Genomic DNA, 19,851 nt, shown 5'->3' with positions numbered 1-19,851 from the left:
CATGTAGAACTGTCAATCCCTTTTTCCTCTGTGCTTTTGTGTATTGTGACTCTAGTGTAACTGGAGAAGGGTGTGCTCATTTGTATGGAGTATTTAGGCAGCGTGGTTATTCGTATATCTACTTCAGGTTGCCCACGTGTGCTAAAGGACACTTTTCAAACTGACCACATTTGCACATGTTTTCTATTTAGTGATTACTCCACCTTTTTTCTCAATAGTGTAGTTACATGAACATCGACAGCTATCAGCTTTTTGTGCAACAAACGTTCATTACCACAACAACTTAAGTGACACGTATTGCTCAAATGTATCTACCGTTTAGGTTTTATAACATACTTGTAAATAAATGCATGGCTGTAGCAGAATAAACATACAGTTTCATAGTGTACTTTAGTTAGCAGTGGTAATAAAAAATATCAGTGATTAAATATTTCATCATAACAAATCATGTTACGTACACAGCCTTATCTGACGTACTTTATGTAGCCAAGTAATAAACAGATGACACGCTGTTCGTTTTGTATTTTATTATGATTGGTCATGCTAATGTGTCCTTTTTGTTGGATATTTCTAAATAGATTCCTCCCTGGTGAATTCCCCCAGGTGCTAGACTGGATCCAGAAACTTTTTAGCAAATGCTCCCATTCACAGAAAATGGCTCCTTCAGACTTCGCATTGTTTTTTCCCACCTGCAAAAGTGAAAGCACAGAACCATATATAGACACTTCCCCTGCATCCTGATGTCAGTTCCCTTTTCCACCCCCTTTGAATTGGAGTCAGAAATGCACTTCCTAACTTAGGTGGTTCTTTATTGATTTCTAAAACAACTTTTCATGTGACAGTGTGGCAGGCAATGTCTCCCTGCAGACTAAAGGCGTCAAGCCATGCCACACCTGCAGGAAGAACAAATTATGGACTGGATGCTGAACAAATCAAACATTCACCCCCGTCACAGATCTGGGTTTAATCCATCGTTCTTTTGCTCAACACAACACCCCAGTTTGGACCCAGCCATATGTAAATCAGTTTTGACCCTGCTCTACATGGGAACAGTCAAGTCTGAACTGCCAGGCCAGGTCCTCCCTGGACTGGAAACAAGCATCCTGGGACTGGTTACAGGGTATCACCCCTCATCAGCTAGGCTTGCTTGAATCCAGTGGCACAGTGAGCATAGGAGGCACGTCTGGGCATTCCGTTCCCACTTAGGGTGGCAAAAGTAGAAAGAAAAGATGATGGATGGAATGCTAAACAAATCAAAGGTTCACCCCCAATCACAGATTGGGTTTAATCCATCATTATTGTTTGCTCACCACGCCACCCCAGTTGTGACCCAGCCATATGCAAATCAGTCTTGACCTTGCTCCTCATGTGAAGCAGACTTAGGTTGCAACCCACATGGCATCAGTGTATGGTGTCTCGGAGCCAAAATAATTTGAAGTCATGCAGCAAATTCTTGCTGAAGGCCATCAGGGATCTGGAGGCAAAGTTCTACTTCGCTTAACCCAAAAAACTGGCCCACTCCAAATTATTATCTATTCCCACTTTAAGACATGTTCCCATTCTAGGTCCTAGTCCTTGGGTAAGTGAAAAACTAAGCCCAAGAGCAAATCAATCAATCAATCAATCAATCCATAACAGAGATCTATAAAGTGCAACAGGTATTCAGTCAGTGTCTGGGCACTAGTAGAGTCACCATCATCCTACTGACCCTGTTATTGATAAGCCAAATTAAAAGCCAGGTCATAAGATCATGTTTAAAAGCAAATAAATCCTTTGTGGCACAAAGATAAGGAAGGGTCAAATCTTGTAATAACCACAAAACCCCCATTGTGATAGTCTTCTAGCTGGGAATTCCTCACCTTTTGAATATTCGCTAGGCATCACACTGGATCCAGAAACTTTTCCATAGTACCTCTGCTCATTGGAAGGTGGCACAGTGTGGTTCCTCACTGACGCTGTTGCTCTCCAGAAGTGACATGTGGGGCTAAGTAGACATCACTCCTGCCTGCTGATGTCAGTTCCATTCTTTCTGCACCACAAGATGCGGATCTGGAACTTATTCTCGTCTCTCAGAGACCCTACCTCGATTTTTCTTCTCAAAATGTTTTCAGTGTGCAAGGCATGGCAACCCCTAAGTAACTGGTTTTAAACCCTGTAAGGACTGTCGTAAGCAGATGTCTGTGATAGATCTCCACCAGGCCATTACTCCAAGACATGTAGAGACTGCATGTCAATGAACCGGAAAGCTAGCCGGGGATGAGAGATAAAACTGTATGTTGCCAAGCACAAAAAGAAGCATTGTCGGGAGTCCTGTTCCCAGAGTCAACACGGGGCTCTGAAGGTCGGTCCTCATTGTGCTCCAGTAACCAAAAAAAACATAAGAAGTTGAAATGCAATTCCATTCCTTTGTGCCATTTCCACTCCTACTCCCCCTCCCCATGAAGCGCAAGGGCCGCACCAACCACCTGGCTCCCAATATCGAAGTCAGCCAACTTCAGAGTCAATTCTGCAGCTGGTTCTGGAAAAACTGAATTTCTGGGGCCTTCAGTCATGCTACACAAGATTGAAGAGGTTCGTGCATCTATGTTCTGACTCTTCATGTCTTTACTGATTCACTCTGGCATGTCTTTGGGCCCCACAGAGCTGAGCGATCTTGCTCCTGGGCTACCGCCAGCGGATTTGCCCTTGACATCAACAGAACCCTCTGAGCTACCTCTGCCCTCATTCCCAGTTCTGACCTGCCCCCCAGTGCTCAAACCCAGGCTTGGGTATGTCGACACCAACCTCACCTCAGATTTTCCTCTTTGATGCTGAATCAACGTTGCACATGAAATCTGAACAAGACACTAGTTCCTGCACTCGAACTTGCACATGGTAGGTAGCATTCATTGCATTTTCTCTTCAGCACTGACTCTGACAGCAACTAAGACGAAGGTGAGGAGTTTACTTAGCCCTCTGCTGAGGAAAATTGTTTTGAGGACTTGCAGGACAGTAGTGGGCTCGATACCTCCCCAGAGACAGCTCTTTTGTTTTCTTTTCCTGACCCCTCCAGTGAAGAATCTGCCTCCTACGCTGTGGTAATGCGTAGGGCAGCTGAAGCTCTTAATATCCAACTCCTTACCATAGAGTTGAAAACCAACGTGTTGACTAATGTCCTACAACTGGGCCACACTACTTCTGAGCCCCTCCTCCAGTTCAATGAGGCCCTGAGAGGTACCCTCCTAGGGATTTGGGCTAAACCTTTTACTGTCCTTCCAGTTAACAGACAAATCACTAGGCGCCAGCGCCCTGCTCCAGGCGACTGAGCCCTTTTGTTGCAGCACCTTTTTCTGAAGAGCCTTGTGGTGCAGGCTTCCACCAGCCGAACCAACCCCAACAATTTTCCAATGACTCCCCACAATAGGGAATCAAAGCCAGTGGAGACATTCAGTAAATGACTCTCCCCATCAGCCAGTTTGGCCCTGTGATCGATCAATGCCTATTGTTTGTTGGGCCATTATACTCATGCCCTTTGGGACTTGATCGCAGAATTCCTCCCTGGTGTTCCAGAAGACCTTTGCCCTGTCTTTTTGCCAGTGACTCAAGATGGTTTTTGATGCGTCCAAGTTCACAATTTGCTGTGGGGCCGCAGCTACCCAATAAGAGGCTGAATCTACCAATTCTTTTCGGGGTGGCAAGCGATTACGTCTGAAAGGTAGGTCCTGTATTGTCCATAAAGGTTATGCCTTACCCTCTTTCATTCCTTTCTTCCCTGCAGCACCTTCAAGGAACCACCCAGTGACTGATTGAGGACTCTCTCACCAGCTGTGAGGCAGGAAGTGTAAGCCCTTTTGGTCAGAGGGGCTGTTGAGAGGGTAAAAGTGCCGGAAGTAGGACCTGGTTGTTATTCCTGCTACTTCCTTGTGCCCAATAAGGACGAAGGTCTTCGGCCTATTCTAGATCTGCGGCACCTCAAAGTCTCCCTTAAAAGGAGAAGATCAACATTTTTACCCCCGTCCAGGTCTTGTCTGTCCTCGACACTGAAAACTGAGTGGTAGTGTTGGACCTTCAGTATGTCTATTTTCACATATCCGTCCTGCAGTCCCATCGGCACTACTTGTGGTTTGTGGAGGAACAGGAGCCTTTGCTCCTCTTTGGTCTCCCCAGTGCCCCTCATGTGTTCACAAAAGTGATGGCAGTTGTGACAGCACACCTTCAGAGGTCAGTGGTGCCAGTCTTCCCCTACCTTGAAAACTGGATGGGCTCACCACAAGCAGTTACCAAACACCTCCAGACACTGGCGAACTTCCTGTTATCTCTGAGATTCACTGTAAACATGCCATAGTCATATCTGACTCCTCAGATTATCCTTTTCATCAGAACCATTCTGGAAAACGTTCGATTTTGTGCCTTTTTCACAGGAAAGTGTCCAGGGCAAGTAGGCAACAAGCATGCTCCTGGTAATAGTTCTCAATTGAAACGGAAATATGAAAAAAGGTACTGTAGAAAATAATCTAATTTGTAAGGAGTAAATATCTGCTTTGCTGTAATCTCCCTTTTTATCTGCTCTTTTACAGTAATGATTTCTGCTGAGCTCCCTTTGGATGCTGATGTGCAGTCCAGCAACTTACTGATAACCTTCCTGAAGTACAGTTCCATTGTCATGCAAGACACAAAAGGTAAGTTGGTTGCAACAAGGCCTGTTATATTGGGCTTTCTTGAGAATCTTGGCAATGAAGATGTATACAGTACTGAACTTTGGTTGCCTCTTGAATCAACTTACGATATCTGTGTTTGATGCACTCTTTATATTTTCATATTTTCTTTCTTCCTGATTTATATGTTAAATCACTACATTTCAAAGTTTAACAGAACAAACTGTTAATTTTGCACTAACCTAGCATACTTCTATCTTCCTTCTTGGAGCCACATGTTACCAACATACATTGTTTTTTTCTTATTTTTATTTACACTGTGATCATGCTAAACGTACATTTGGAGAAGGGCATAGAAGAAAGTTAGTTTTTCTATAAATATTCCATCACTGAAAACAGTCAGCGATTATGTCCAGCTTGTCTACGTCAAAGATTTGTGTGGTCTTAATCATATAGTTATGGGCAAAATATTACGAGACCAGTTTTGTAAATGAACAATATGTGTGGTTTATCTAAACATGCATTGTGCTCGCTGTATTGTTGTCGGTGCACTGACTTCAGATGTGGGGTAGGTATGTAGCTTTGAGAATCCTTAAGAGTTCATTTTCTCTTCTTTTCTTGCAGATGAACACAGACTTAACAGTGGTAAACTATGTCTGATCATTCTGACCTGTATAGCAGAGGCAAGTGGTGTGCAACTCTCTGTATTTTGTTTATATTATACACAGGGCCATTGGAATTATGTGGAATGGGGGGGCCAAATTATGTAGAACGGTTGACTAAATTATGCAGCTAGAAAATGTAAATTATGTGGCATACTGCAGCAGATTTTGTGATAGTGTTACCGCATCATTTTGTCATCTTTACACACAATACTATGTGGGCAAAGCTTTTGTCTGATTAGTACTTGTGTGACGCCCAAATAGAACAAAAGGCAGCAGAAGGTTGACCAGTAAATCTTTGCGGAGGGCATACTAGTGCTTGGCAACACCTGTTGCAACATGTTTAGTGACTTTTGATCTGTTTGACTGAAAATAAATTTTTTGTTAAAACCTTAAGATTATGCAGCACATGATGAATTATGTGCCATATGTGGCAAATCATTTACTATGCGGAAACCACCACTGCGGCAGCAAAATCATATAATACCAGTGGCCCTAATTATATGTAGTATTCATCCATCTCAGGTTCTTCCTTGGCTTACAGTAAGGTTGTAGGAAGCTGTCTCTCTATATAGTGCACTAAAATGAAGTACTCTGTAAGGAAAGTCCGGAGGATCCCCAATTGGTACTGCAGAGGCAAAAGTAGAGAGGACTAATGCTCTATTTGTGGTAGTGTGGGCGAGCAGTTAGGCTTATCAAGGAGTCGTATTAGGCATTTATTGTACTCACAGAAGCAATAAATGATACACACTCAGTTATTAAATCCGGGACAAATTCAGAAAAATAACATTTGCGTTTATATATGCGTTGAACCAAAAACTTTGATATAAGGTAAAAGATAAATACTTTCGGCACAAGGGTGGACGGATGCAGAGTGCCAACACAGCATTTGGTGGCCAGTGTTAGCCAATTGAGACGGGGGTAACCGAAGATGTGCTGCTCACAGTTGAGTAAAGTGGGGTTTGTGGTCGATTACCTCGGGTTGAGGAAAGCACGGGCTGAGGGGGCACAAGGCAGCACCAAACGTACACCCTAAGTGGCACAGGGGCAGCTGGGTGCAGAGTGCCAACACAGCATCGGCACCCAATGTAAATCAGTGGGGGAGATCAATTTTAGAAAAAGGCTCTGGCCAAGAGGCTGAACAAGGAAAACACACAGAGGCACAGGTAAGTTCTAATGCTAGGGGACTTAGGGACACTGACGGTCCAGCTCCCCAAGACCCAGAGGGGCTCCCAGTGCAGGGGTGTCCTTTGACATCGGGATCAGCTTATTGGGCAGGTCGTGGTCCGGGAGAGTCTTTGATTTGAGTTTGCAGGCTTTGCGGCAGAGTCCAGCAGGGGTCAGCCTACAGTGGACTCGGACTCAGAATTGCTGAGGAACCTTCGCAGGAGGGTGGGCCACTTGGACGCAGACTGTGGGCATTGGGTGCAGAGGTGCGTCTGGAGGTGGTTTTGTGGCTCCCCAGTGCAGAGTTCTTTCCTTTTAATATTGGTTTCTTCTTGAGGCAGGCAGTCTTCCCAAAGCTTTGGAGGTCGCTGGGCTGCAGGATGGGTTGTCTTTTGGCGCAGGATCATTGAGGGCTGCAGACAGGCCCGTAGGACTGCGGCCATATCAATTGGTGTGTGCAGTCCTCTCTGCCGATGCAACTCCGTAGCATCCAGTTCTTCTTAGGTCGTCAGGAATCTGAGTTCTAGAGTTCAGGGGTGCCACCTACATACTCAATTTATGGGTGTTACAGGGAGTGCCAGGTTGTAGCCAATGGGCTGATCACCTTCTGAGTGACTACACCCTTCTTAATGACCACTTCTGCTGGAAGTGGGCCTAACCCTAACCCCTCTGCCCCATGTAGGCATTTTGTCTCTGGGCTTCAAGAGCACTGGCTCTCAATATGGGGGACCAGAAACGTGTCTGTGGTGTCTGAAATGGTCAAGACCAGTCAGTCAACACACCAGTAGCTGGTAGGTATTCAGGGGGCACCTCTACGGTGCCCTTTGTGTGCATTTCATAATAAATCCATCACTGGAATCAGTGAGGGTTTATTATTTTGAGATGTTTGATAACAAACATCCCAGGGTTTAGAGTAGCCATCATGTAGCTGGGGAACTCGTGATGACCATTGACCAACTTATGCATTTAAAGTGGCTTCCCTGTGCTCTTACTATGTCTGAGAATCGACAGAGGCATAGAAGGGGCCTATCTGCTCATGCATATGCCCTCACATGTAATATAATGCACCCTGCCTTAGGACTGTAAGGTCTGCTAGTGAGGTGACTTACATATGTTGCATGCAGTGTTAGGGGACATTGCACACAGGCTGTGTGCCATGTTGTGTTTTCAATTTTGAGAGCACCTTGTCTCGCAATCTGCAATGGCAGTCTGCATAAGGTTGGTGTAGGTCCCTTAGAGTGGTACCCAGTACCCATGCCATACGTACCAGGTGTACCATTTACTATTGGCTTATGCGGTGCTGAAGGGCCTGGTCACTTGGGGATCAAGTGACCAGGTGCCTTTGTTTTAGGGAAGAAAAACTGGCACTGGGGACCTGGTTAGCAGGAACCCAGTGCACTTCAGGCGAAGTTGCATCTAAACACCGGGCAAAATGTGGAGGGCTACTGGAACCAGATCCCAACTTCCTACAAAGGTTAATTGCATAGATTTATAGCGCCGCTAAAAGTAGTTGATAAGAAAGAAAGGTCATCTGAAAGGAGATAGCTTATTGATCTACACTACAGAATGTTTCTTAAAGATAGCTTTTCTTCAAGTGGACTTATTACATCAGAATCAGGAGAGCTCATTGGTGGCCACATGTTTACAGAAGATGACTGGTGGCCATTGTCGGCACCTTTCAAACTTGCAATGTTGCTTTTTATCCTCAATGATTATAATCAGTGATAAAATAAAACACAGCATGTTGGGAAGCCCAAAAGTCTCATGTGTTTAATACAAAAATAGCAATTAGTGCCCAGATAATCAGGATACAATTGCCATTTCCACTGATCAGCGCTGTTGCCCAAAAAAGGTCAACTGGAGCATACAATGCTAAAATTCATGCACTTTTGAACCGCATTTTATACACTTTTCACTGTATAAAAGTCTATGGACCATAAATACGAAACAGAAATATGTTATTTCAGGAAAGCTTATCTAATAGACAGGTAGCAGGATATTCTCATGGAGAGAAATGCAAGACGTCCTTTAAACTAAGCTACAAATGCATGAACACACTGCTAAATTAATTTCTTTACTAAATCACACTGTTGGTTGCCAACATTGAATAAGGCTAGGCTTCTCTACAAGATGCTGGAAATGGGAAAAGGTACTACCATAAATACAATGGCTAATAGCCGTATTAGAGACATAAAACTTGGCATGCACGTTGAAGATTATGGGCACTTAAAATTAATAAAAATAAATTGACATTTGATTATAAAATACGTCAGTGTACATTTTGGTATACATATGTAGGGGAACAGTAGCGTTAAAGCATAAGTAATACACAACCATGTTTTCAGAACTAACGCCTTTTTATTGTGAGGCAAAATTTCTTAACTATAATTCAATTGCAAATAATCTCAAAACCACACTTATACATCTTTGTTATTACTGTTCTCATTGTCCTCAAAAATATAAATTGGAAAGTTATTGGCAGTGCTTTATTTACGCAAGCAAGCAGAATTAGGCATGTTGTTTTTGGTATACATAGGACAACACAATTAAAATGATTCCAATGGTTATTTCAAATATATGAATTCCCCATTGCCCAAGTATTCCACGAAGCCATGTCCAGATGTCACTGAGGTGAAAATCAAGCCCATTCTGTAACTAGTTTAGTTTCTTAGCTCTGGCCTTAATGTGGTCGATTGCTTGTATATGCTGAATGAGATGTTTGTGAGATCAGTGCAACATTCAGTACCCACAACCGCACTCCCCTATTGTTTTCTGTTAAAAATTTAATTTAATGCATTCCTATTCTGAACCAGCATCTTTCCATGAGCATCCAGTTGACCTACCACTAATCCTAAAGCGAATGCAATGAAGGCAGCAATCTTGTCTCACTTGCTCTAGAGCAACAATTAACCCATACATTGAAATTAATGCAGAAAACAATTTAGTAGTAGTTGAGGCAGCTCAATAACCCCTTTGCTGTGAAGGAGGATCCTCATAACAGGAATTATATATCCTGGATAACAAGTCTCAGTCTAATGGACTGGCTCTGGATCCACAAATGAAATATGCATAGTACCTGAGCTGATGGGGTTTGAAGCAACAGACTACGGGTAGGTCTGAATACACAAGGGGGTGGTTTGAAACAAATGTTATCTACAAGGTCTCATCTGCTATTTCCAGCCAAAACAATTGAGATGTCTGCTTTACGATGCTCACGGATAAATACTGGTTCAGTCTGTTTAAAATGAGTTGCATCTGGTATGTTCTAGTTGAAAAAACTGTTGCACTTTCAAGGTAATGATAGGAAGTGAGAGAGAACTCCGGCACACACTGACAATCAGTCAGTATAGCTGACAAGCACACCAGTCAAAGGGATACTACTCCCCACATCAACAGGCAGATGCGTGTAAATCTAGCAAGAAGAAAGATGTGTTGTTTGTCAGTACTTTTTCCAGCAAAAGCATGTGGGAGCTGCTGCCAGATGCACAGCAGTGCATTGTGCAAGGACTGGTCCAGTACCATTAGGCTTTGAAATGATTCCCCATTCCACAGTGATGATGCACCCCACCACCAACCAGATGCTTAAGGGAGCATCGGAGGCAACAGGCTAAACCCACAAAGAGATCTGGCGTCCGGGAGTGGGTGATGACGGTGATAATGCTGAGATGGGGCAGTGGAAGCATTGCATGGTGGTTGTGGAGCCTGCAAAGAAGGTGGACAGGGATGACCTGTCCCACCTGCAGACGGCAGGATAGCAGCAGAAGTTGTTCCGGCAGGTGAGGCTGAGCACAGGTCGAGAAGCAGAAACAGGAACACTGTTGTCTGTGGTGGCAACTTGCTTGCAGTGAGATGAGTCCATGTCACTAGACCGAAACATCTAACAGCTGTGTTTGTCCTGAGTAGAATGTGATAGTCTCCGCCAGTGGGACTGCAGTGTGGCCTTCCTCTGGTTTATTCATATGTACAACCCCTCACCAGGCTGAAGTGAGTAGCAGGTCTCTGTCTGAAACTCAGGTAATGTTGCTTGAATCGGAGAATGGAAACTGTAGAGCCTTTGTATAAGCTTTATGCAATACTGCAAGACTATCCTTTAGCTGTAACTCAAACTTAGCAGCTGAGACTGGGGGATTTGAGGGTAGCATCATGAGTCAGGCCATGACTGTTTCATGTGGGCTCTATTTTGTTTTCTGTGAAGGAATTGTTCTGAGGGACCATAGTGCTAGTGACAGTGCATCAGACCATTTCAGTTGAGTATCTGACCTTATCTTAGCTCTCTTATTCTAGAGGGTACCATTTTTTTCGTAATTCACCCAGTGATTTTTGAAGGTATCCACTGTGGAAATCTTGGCTTATTCATAGAACCTTGCAAATTTCCTGCACTACTGCTGACAATAAAATGTGTTCCCGGTCACTTCCAATCCATTATAGTACAGAGAGAGAAAATCTGAGTAACCGCTTAGCTACTGTGATGGTATTGGCAAGAGCACAGGGGTATGCCTTCAACCATCCTGAAAACATACACACAATAACTAAGGCATATTGAGTAGTTAGCACACTTTGGCATGTGGATAAAATACATCTCAAGGTACACAAAGGGGCCCAAAGGAGGAGGGTGAGCAGTGGATTTGGTATTAATACCCTTTGCGGCATTGTGTGGCAGGCAGATGCCATAGAATTGGTAGTAATTCTGGGCTATGAAAGAAAAGATGGGTGCCAAAGAACAGTTTGTTGTGGTACATATCACCAGCATGGGCTGCACCGTGATACAAACTGGTGAGCTTAGGGAGTAGAAATTTCAGTGCCAACTCATGCCCAATGCAATCTCTCCATAGTGCCTTGGGGCATTGCGGCATGATCCAAGACAGTTTTTCACTTTCTGAGGCTTGATACTGCAATTGAGACAAACGTTTAGTGTTGGTACAAGAAACAAGTCAGCTCTCATAACTTACATAGCAACAACAGCTGTTTTAGACAAAGCAAAATTTAACAGCTGAATCAACTGGGGTGTTACTGCTTTAGACATCATTGTGAGGATGCTGGTTCACGGCACACTCGGCCACCATCACTTCCTTTGGTAACTGTACAACATTTAAAACATTTTTAACATACTGTCCATTCTTAATAGGGGTTCTGGGTAATGTTACGAGTCCCCTTACTTTTATAGGAGCTCAAATACTCCAAACGCATACATTGAGTAGGTGTACACAGTCATAAATATTTCCTTGGCTAAAGTAAAGGCTCTCGTGAGAGCAATAAACTCTGCAACTTAAGCACAGCTCACATCTGGAAATCCACAACTTTCAACAGTTTGATACCTACCAAGTACATAGAGCATAACCAACAATTAGGACACCATCATTATTTGTGAGACTGATCCAACCCCATAATACATAGACTCACTGTAAATAATGGGTCCATTAGTTATATCAACACAGGGATTTGTTCCATTGGCAGTGGCAAGACTGCAATCATGGGGGTCCCACTTCCTCACTGGTCAGCATTAAAACTGCAAGGTTTAGGGCTGGGCAAAGTGTCATGATCCAATGAGAAGCAGGCAACAGTAGAATTTCATACCGGGACATCTGGGCTGCAGAGAGGGAGCTGGGTGTTTATAGTGAGGAGAAGCACAACCACACACAGTCAGGTTAAGTATGTTGTGGTCCCCTGGTAAAAAATATTTTGGGGGCCTCTGCTTGAAACAGCTTTAAATTTTATTACCCATTTTTGCTAATTCAAGCCCTATGTTGCCTACCAATATTGAATTATACATTAAAGGTTACTACGGGCAAATACACAGAAGTGAGCTACATAGAAAGGTCACTCTCTCTTAAGGGTACCTTTGGCAGGTGGCAATCTAGGTCAGTTCCCCACTTTGCCTGTGGCTTTAAATGTCTCTGCGACCGCAGAGTGAGGCACAGCAACAGTTAAAACATAACCTAACACAGTATTTACAGATGCTTCAACAACATTAGTGGTAGCTGCCATATACCATGAACATTGTGGGAACCCTGCTTCAGTTGTGTCCAGGATTGAAGAATAATAGGTTTTGGGGTGTTTCTGATCCCTATGACTCTGTGCCAATACTCCATTTACAAATCTATTACATTTGTGACAATACTAAGTGAACGTTTTGGCGTAATAAGGAAGTCCTAAAGCAGCTTCAGAAACCAGTGCTTGTTTAATTTTCACAGGTGCACATTGCAGCCTCACTAGACCACTGTATGGGTACAGAGGTGCCTTTTTCTGACATTACAGCTTAGTCCAAGTTCAGCTGTCTGCAATACCCAGCCCTGCACAGAAACTCAGAGGGAAATCAACGTGACCAGACCATTTTTTAAGGCTTGGAAAAAGATTGAAGGAGACTCCGAAAATTATTTTAAAAAACCATGTCCTTGAAATCTGAGTTACTCGAAATGTGTTTGAAAAGAGATAGGAGAACAGTGATCAACCACAGGAAACAATTGGCTTTTGCAGGGATGCAAAACGGGGTGGTAGCAGGGTTATGGACCGTACATAGGCGTAAGCTAACTACATTATGTGATAGAGACTGGTAGCTGCAGATACCTTACCTTTGAATTCTTCCCAGGCGTCAGACTGAATCCAGAAGGTTTTCGTCAACAGCACCCCTGCGCACCGTCAGGTGCTGTCGATCGGTTCCGCGTAGATATACTGTCTACCAGATAAGGCGTTACCGAAGGTAAGTAACTTGTCCATTAATGACCATAAGGTCAAGAACAAACTTGTACACAATGGTCTTATCCGCAGTGTGTATTGGGAGAAGCAAGGTATTAAATGTACTGACAATAGGCTTTAAAACTCCTTGTTTAATCAAATCTTCTATTACAAGACATATCTTTTTCTCCACCTTGGGTTCCAGCAGTTACTGGGGCATTCTAGGTGGGTTCTTCTGAGGATCCAACTTCACCTTCACTCATTCCATTGACAATGAGAACCCAATATTGTTGACCACAGTTTGGATGGTACATATGAAAGCAATTTAGCTGGGAGACATGGCATTTTTATGTGCATCAGTTTAGCAACTTGTGTTCTCACACAATATTGTGAGATCTTCATTTCCTTGTTCTAGTGGTTCATGTGGTATATTTTAGAACACACCTACTGGAGTACAAAATACAGTACAGTTTAATTTGCATTGAATAACTCTGCCTAGCAGATTAGCTGGGGCTGATGAGCAACGCAAAAAGGAATGTTTAACGCTGATGAACCCCGTGAGGTGGACACGTATCAGAAACTCTTTTTTTTTTAAACACTGAATGGTCTATGGACATGCCTGAGAGAGGTAAGGTGGAGAATTCAGAAGTTTTTAGTGTTGATTGATTAGCACCTGTGTGATTGGCACAGAAGGTTAAGAGTTTTGAGTAATCTGATGAAACCTAGTCTGATCTTTAAGAGAACTGGTGCAATGGACACAATGTTGGGACTGTTGAGTTTCCAGTGCTGCTCACAAGCAAAACCTAATCCTCCTGCTCTCAGAGTCTGTCTCCTGCACCTTCTATTGCCTCTCCCTCTTTTCCCTCCATTCCTTCCTTCTCGATTTTGTTCCTCATTTTAAGGGGCTCCCCATCCTACATACTTGACTGTTCGCCACATATTCTGCAATTTCAGCAGCATCAAGTTCTCTCTTGCAAAACTGTGGAATGGTGAGCTAGCATCACCAACTCTGCCATGCCTCTTACTCTGCCATCTGATACAGATGAGCTTTAACTGACTTGCAATAACAATTCCTGTACAAAAGCAACACTTACGGATTCCTGAGCCACCTCTGTCAGACGAGGTGTATCTGAGTATCTTTCACTCATCCTTAAGTCTGACCAAATAATCGGCTGGTACTCTACCATTATTTTGTTCGTAGTTCAGGATCTTAATCCAATCATTTTGCACCAGAGGCTCATCTGCAATTACATTCAACAACGTATCCTTTGTTACACTTAGCTCTCATTGGCAGGGCAACCATCGGCTCAACCATTTCTCCAGCTCTCTTTCTCCCACTTAGCTAGATTCCACCATTCTCAATAACTGATTCACATTCGCCCAGTTTGGTCTGTGTAATTCAGACACACTGAGTTTTCTCTGATATTTGGCAGAGGGTGTCTAAAGGATGTGCAGTATAAATCTACCTCTGGCGGTGGAGTAGCCCCACAGGAAAGAAAAGCAGAAGAGGACAGTCTTACAGACAGCCGTTCTGCGGTTTTCCTCAAACCTAAGATAATAGTGGGCTTCATTCAGACGGTCTCCACGCACTGGAAGAGATTGGAAATACTCCCTAGACCGATCCATGGTAGTGGAGCCAGCCTCATCTCTTTTATTCACATCACTGTATCAGGCGCTTTACTGTCTGTCGATCGTATTGCAGCTCTTGTTTGCTTTTTACTACCTTGTGCTCCAGTCGCCACCAGTCCTGCAGGTGCTGCTCTGTTTGCAGGTGCAACAAGAGCTGCACCCTCAGCCCCAGGAGCTGGCATTGGAAGCATATCAAGCAGACCCTCCACCCTCATGTCCTCGCTGTCTTTCTCCTTTTCATGTGGTTCGGTGATCTGGGGGAATAGATATGAAGGATGTGGGATAGTACGAGCACCAGCCATAGGTCTGTTCCTAAGGTGACTAATTTGGAACTCTAGTTTTTCTTGGTTATTCCTCATGTCTTAGACTTGCGATTGATGCTTACACTTGTGTGCCTTTTCTCATGCCATTGGAAGACAAGAGTCTGTTGCTGTGCATCAGTTTTATTTTTGGAATCCTTTAGTTTGTTTTGCTCCAAGTTAGCTAGTCTTTCTTTATTTAGGAAAGGACTTTACCCCATCCTCAATAATGAATTCTACTCCCTCTCATAAATACTTTCACACACCTCTACTGTTTGGTGGTACATATTATGAGCAGGAGCCCCTTTCTCTGGGGGTTTGCTACGTCTAGATTTGTCAGCCCCACCCCCACAACAATTCCTACTTCTTATTGTTCACTCACACATGGGTAGCAAGAAAGGAATCTGCTGCCTTGTGCCCGCAGCTCATACTGTGCAGGGAGGTTGGGAAGGAAACGGAAAATAGGACAGCGTTTCCTAACATACAATGGATATTGTGGAGGCTGAGAAAAGGTAAGCTGTCTTGTATTCTGCTATTTTTTTTTTTTTTTTTTTTACTGCCAGTGAACAATGATGAGGTTTGTGAAGGTACCCCGGCAGCCGGGTCAGAGGTCTCTCTCTCACACGTGTCCATCCTTCAAGGGTCTGTACTCCGGGCCTTCCCGCTCCTGCTTATCTTTCCTGACCATGTACTGCTTCTAAAGCTCTTCTGCTCTAAACTATGGATTCACACTCATACACTTTCTTCTCTTCACTACACTCCTCCCAGTGCTTAATTTGTAAATAAAAACATGCTGGTGCTCAAAGCCCTCCTCTTAAACCGCGGTTGCTGTAATTAAATGTGGGAACACGGAATACTTAGACGCTGCAATCCTGAAGCCGTCTCGGGCCTCTTCAATCCATTTACAGCCACTCCCTGCCCCTTCAACTCACTATTGCAGCTTTCTACTTTCTCCCTTTGTGATGCTTTTTCGTTTTTCCCTTTCTCCGTCTTTCCCATATGTGTCTTTTGCTCACAGCAAATGCTTGAGGCAGAAAAATAAGCCCCAGCCCTCAAAAATAAGTGTAGGTGCTCAGCACCGGAAACAACAAGCACAAATTAAGCACTGACTCCTCCCAACTCTTCCTACTCAACCAACTTATTTTCCCTGTCGTCTTCTGCCTGGTCAACACTTGTGTGCACCCTTTTTAACTATACATTGACAACTATATAGTAGTGCAAGCCGGGCAAAGAAAGGAAGCAAATATACAGAAAGTGCATTTAGCCTTAGATTTTGATTCAGTTGTGCTTCTGTGTTTCACCCTAGCCCCCCTGGAGAAATCTGGTGTTTTGGGTTGTCATGTGGCGTCCCACCCAGCGCTCTCCTGTCTTCTGTCTACAAAGTCGATTTCCTGCTTACAATGTACCATCTGCTAAAGTGAAATGTGCCAGGAAGCCCAAAAGTCTAATGTGTTTAATGCAAAAATAGCAAGCAGCACAGTTAGGGGTGATTTTAAGTGACTAGAGATCAAGCCCAAAAGGTCAGTTGGAGCGTGCAATGCTACAATGCATGCAATTTTAGACAGTTTTTTATACGCTTTTCTCCATGTATACGTGTTTGGAGTATAGACAAGTGACAGAAACAAGTTACTTCAGAAAAATGTATCTAATAAGTAGGTGGCATGATAAAAATGCAAAACATCCTTCAAACTAAGATACAAATACATGAACACGCTGCTGAATTAACTTATTTGGTATTGTCATGTTCTCTTCCAGGGGATCCTCATCAATAGTCATAAACATTGAATATTCCCGCCCTTGTGCGGGGACCCCGGAGCATATATCAAATATACACATATTATACATGTGTAATAAATAATCATGCAGACTATCATGTTAAAAACAGGCTAAAAATGCTTTATTTCTATGAAGTTTTTTTTATTTTATTTTTTATATTAAATACTACAATAGAGCATAAATATGTGCCCAAGCTCCTAAAACTAGGATTAGTGAAGTGAGCAGTAGCAAACTCTAGAGAGAAAATAGAAAAAACTGCATTGAAAAACACTGAAGCATTCTTAGCCAATAGGCTGCATGCAGGTTAACACAGGAGAACCATAAAAACTTTGGCACCGTGCCTTTAAGACCCTGAGCACCTCCAGTATCCCACCATGCCTCAGGGGTGAAGGAAAGGTGACAGTTGGTTCACAGTTAGGTCAGTTCTTTTTTCCGGCTTCTTCTGAGAGGATCCTGGAGCATTGAGCTCTCAGTTTTTCTGAGTTTTTTCTCAGAAAAATTATTTAAAAAAGCGTTTTTCATTTTTCACTCGACAAATAACATCTTTTTCTGAGCTAGGAAGGTTTTTTCTGACAGAAAAATGCCTTCTCTTTTTGTCAAATGCCCTGCTTGTGGGAAGAAGAAGGCCCAGTCAGATCCCCACTCTCTGTGCATAGTGTGCCTGCCTCAGAGTCACTGCCCTGACACTTGTAAGTACTGCAAGAACATGTCTAGGAGGACTCTGAAAGACAGAGAGAAGATCCGGCTTCATGGGCTTCAGGAGAGGAAAAGAACATAGTCCTCCTCACTTCCCAGACATCCAGAAGGCCATTCTCAGGAGAGAATGGCCCGGTCGACGTCGACAGGTAGGAAAATACCTGTTTGTTCACCGTCGACGTCGTCGCTACCACCGTCTCACCGGCATAGATCGCCGTCGACGGCGACACACCCGACGTCTAAGGGAACGGCGTCGAAGGGACATCAGAGCAGGGGCAGGTCTCCGTCGACGGCAGCCCGCCGATCGACGTCGAGCCATCGCCGGCGTGCCCGGTCGCCGCCAAAGGCTGTGCGCCCCCCGACGTCAGGACACACGGCGTCGTCATCACCACGACGGCACGAGAAACATCCGCCGTCAACCTCCCATCGCTCCACGTCGAGGCACACGACGGCGAGCAGGTCGAGGTCCAAGGAACGTCGTTCGACGTCAAGACATTCAACGTCGAGGCACTCAACGGCGAGACAGGAACAAACGGCTGGGCACCCCTCGATGTCGAAACAGCCATCGACGTCGATGCAGGTTTTACCTGTCCCACAGGGAGCAGAACATCGCCCCACCCCAGACAAGGCTCCATCTCCAGTGGTCTCCATACCGAGCGGCTCTTCTCGGTCTAGAGCGGCATCATCTGGGCATGTCTCGCCCATCAATCTATCTCCGAGATGGCTGGAGAGCCTCAACAGACCAGCGGCATCCCCAGATTCGCAGTATTCGCGAATGTATTCACCTACTGCCTCCCTGCCAAGAACGCCATCACCGACAGCCAGGGCAGAACGGGCTCGTTCAGCTCCTAGCCAACCGACCGCGAGGCCTAGACGCTCTGCTACAGCATCTCGCAGCAGATCTCGCTCTCAACGGAGATCCAGGTCGCGGTCAAGAAGAAGATCACCCTCTTGGTCTTCATCAGGTTCTTCTGTCGGGCGTTACTCACCCACCCTTACAGATTCACCACCTGCTAGAGTCTCACCGGTGGATGATATTACCACATTCAACGAGGTGTTGCTAAGAGGAGCGCAGAAACTCAACATTGAGGTTCCAGAACCATCTACCTCCTCATCGATTATCTTTGAGACTCTACAACAGAGATCAGCGTCGAAAAAGTTGCTGCCTCTGGTGCCTGGCTTGCTGCAGCCAACTATGGACACTTTTCTGGCCCCAGCCTCGCTTAAGTCTGCACCGGCTAGGATTCTCAAGAAATACAAGGCTCCAGAACAAGACCCTTTATTCCTTAGAAAAGATCCGCCAACGGACTCGGTGATCATAGCTGCCGCCCGAAAGACCCACTCGTGGCTTCTTCATCCACGGTACCCCCGGATAAAGAGAGCAGGCATTTAGACTCTCTAGGGAGAAAGATATGCGGGACGGCGGCTTCAGCAATGAAGGTCTCCAGTGCGTCTGTGCTCCTGGGCAGGTACTATCGTTCTCTGTGGGATTCCCTCAGTAGATTTACGGAAAAATTGCCCAGAGAAGACAGGCAAGATTTCCAGGAGATACTACAAGAAGGATGCCTGGTATCCAACCAGGTTATCAGCGCGGCAGCGGATGGGGCGGATTTGGCTGCTCATGGGTATGCACTTGGTATCTGTGCGAGGAGATCTTCCTGGCTGAGGCTCACAGGCTTGAAACAGGAAGCACAGCAACGCATCCTGAATCTCCCATTTGCCGGGAGCTCTCTATTCGGTGCCCATGCAGACGAAGAGATGGCCCGCATGAAGACCGAGGTGGATACCTTGAAGGCGGTGGGCCTCGAAAGAAAGAAAGATTTCAGGCGGAGGTACAGGCCGTATGATAGGCGCCCTTTCCAGCAGAGGGTTCAAACCCCTCATTGGTCGCAAAGGTCACAACAGCGACAGGGACGCCCTCTCTTTCAACGAAGAAACACAAGGGAGCGAGGGTCAAGCAGACCTCAACAGTCCACTCCGAAAGCACCCACCAAGCAATGAAATCTTGCTTCCCTCGACACTGTACACCCCTCCGGTGAGGGGAAGTATTACGGCTTATCTTCACGAGTGGCACTCTATCACAAGAGACAAATGGGTGCTCAATATTGTCGAACATGGCTATTCTCTTCTTTTCAAACAGCCTCCACCACGCTTGCCACCAACCAGAGACAATCCATCTCACCTCAGCTTGCTACGCAAGGAGGCTCTCGCCCTCCTGAGAAAGAACGCCATAGAAAAGGTTCCACCTGCACAAAGAGGACAGGGGGTCTACTCCCGTTACTTTCTAGTGGCAAAGAAGGGTCGAGAGGGCGTTTT

The 19,851-nt window shown here is 44.8% G+C and overlaps 1 protein-coding gene across 3 annotated transcripts in view; it reads left to right on the top strand.

Annotated features, from left to right (window-relative positions):
• ARMH3 (armadillo like helical domain containing 3) overlaps positions 1–19,851 on the top strand; it is a 748,421-nt gene that overhangs the window by 346,867 nt on the left and 381,703 nt on the right. For all 3 annotated transcript variants that reach the window (XM_069239576.1, XM_069239578.1, XM_069239579.1), the window contains exons 15-16: positions 4,557–4,658; positions 5,259–5,317. In XM_069239576.1, the coding sequence (XP_069095677.1) occupies positions 4,557–4,658; positions 5,259–5,317 (161 nt within the window). The remainder of the gene's footprint in view (positions 1–4,556; positions 4,659–5,258; positions 5,318–19,851) is intronic.

Source organism: Pleurodeles waltl, chromosome 6, assembly GCF_031143425.1.
Source record: "Pleurodeles waltl isolate 20211129_DDA chromosome 6, aPleWal1.hap1.20221129, whole genome shotgun sequence".
NCBI lineage: Eukaryota > Metazoa > Chordata > Amphibia > Caudata > Salamandridae > Pleurodeles > Pleurodeles waltl.
This window is presented reverse-complemented; position numbering and strand designations above follow the sequence as displayed.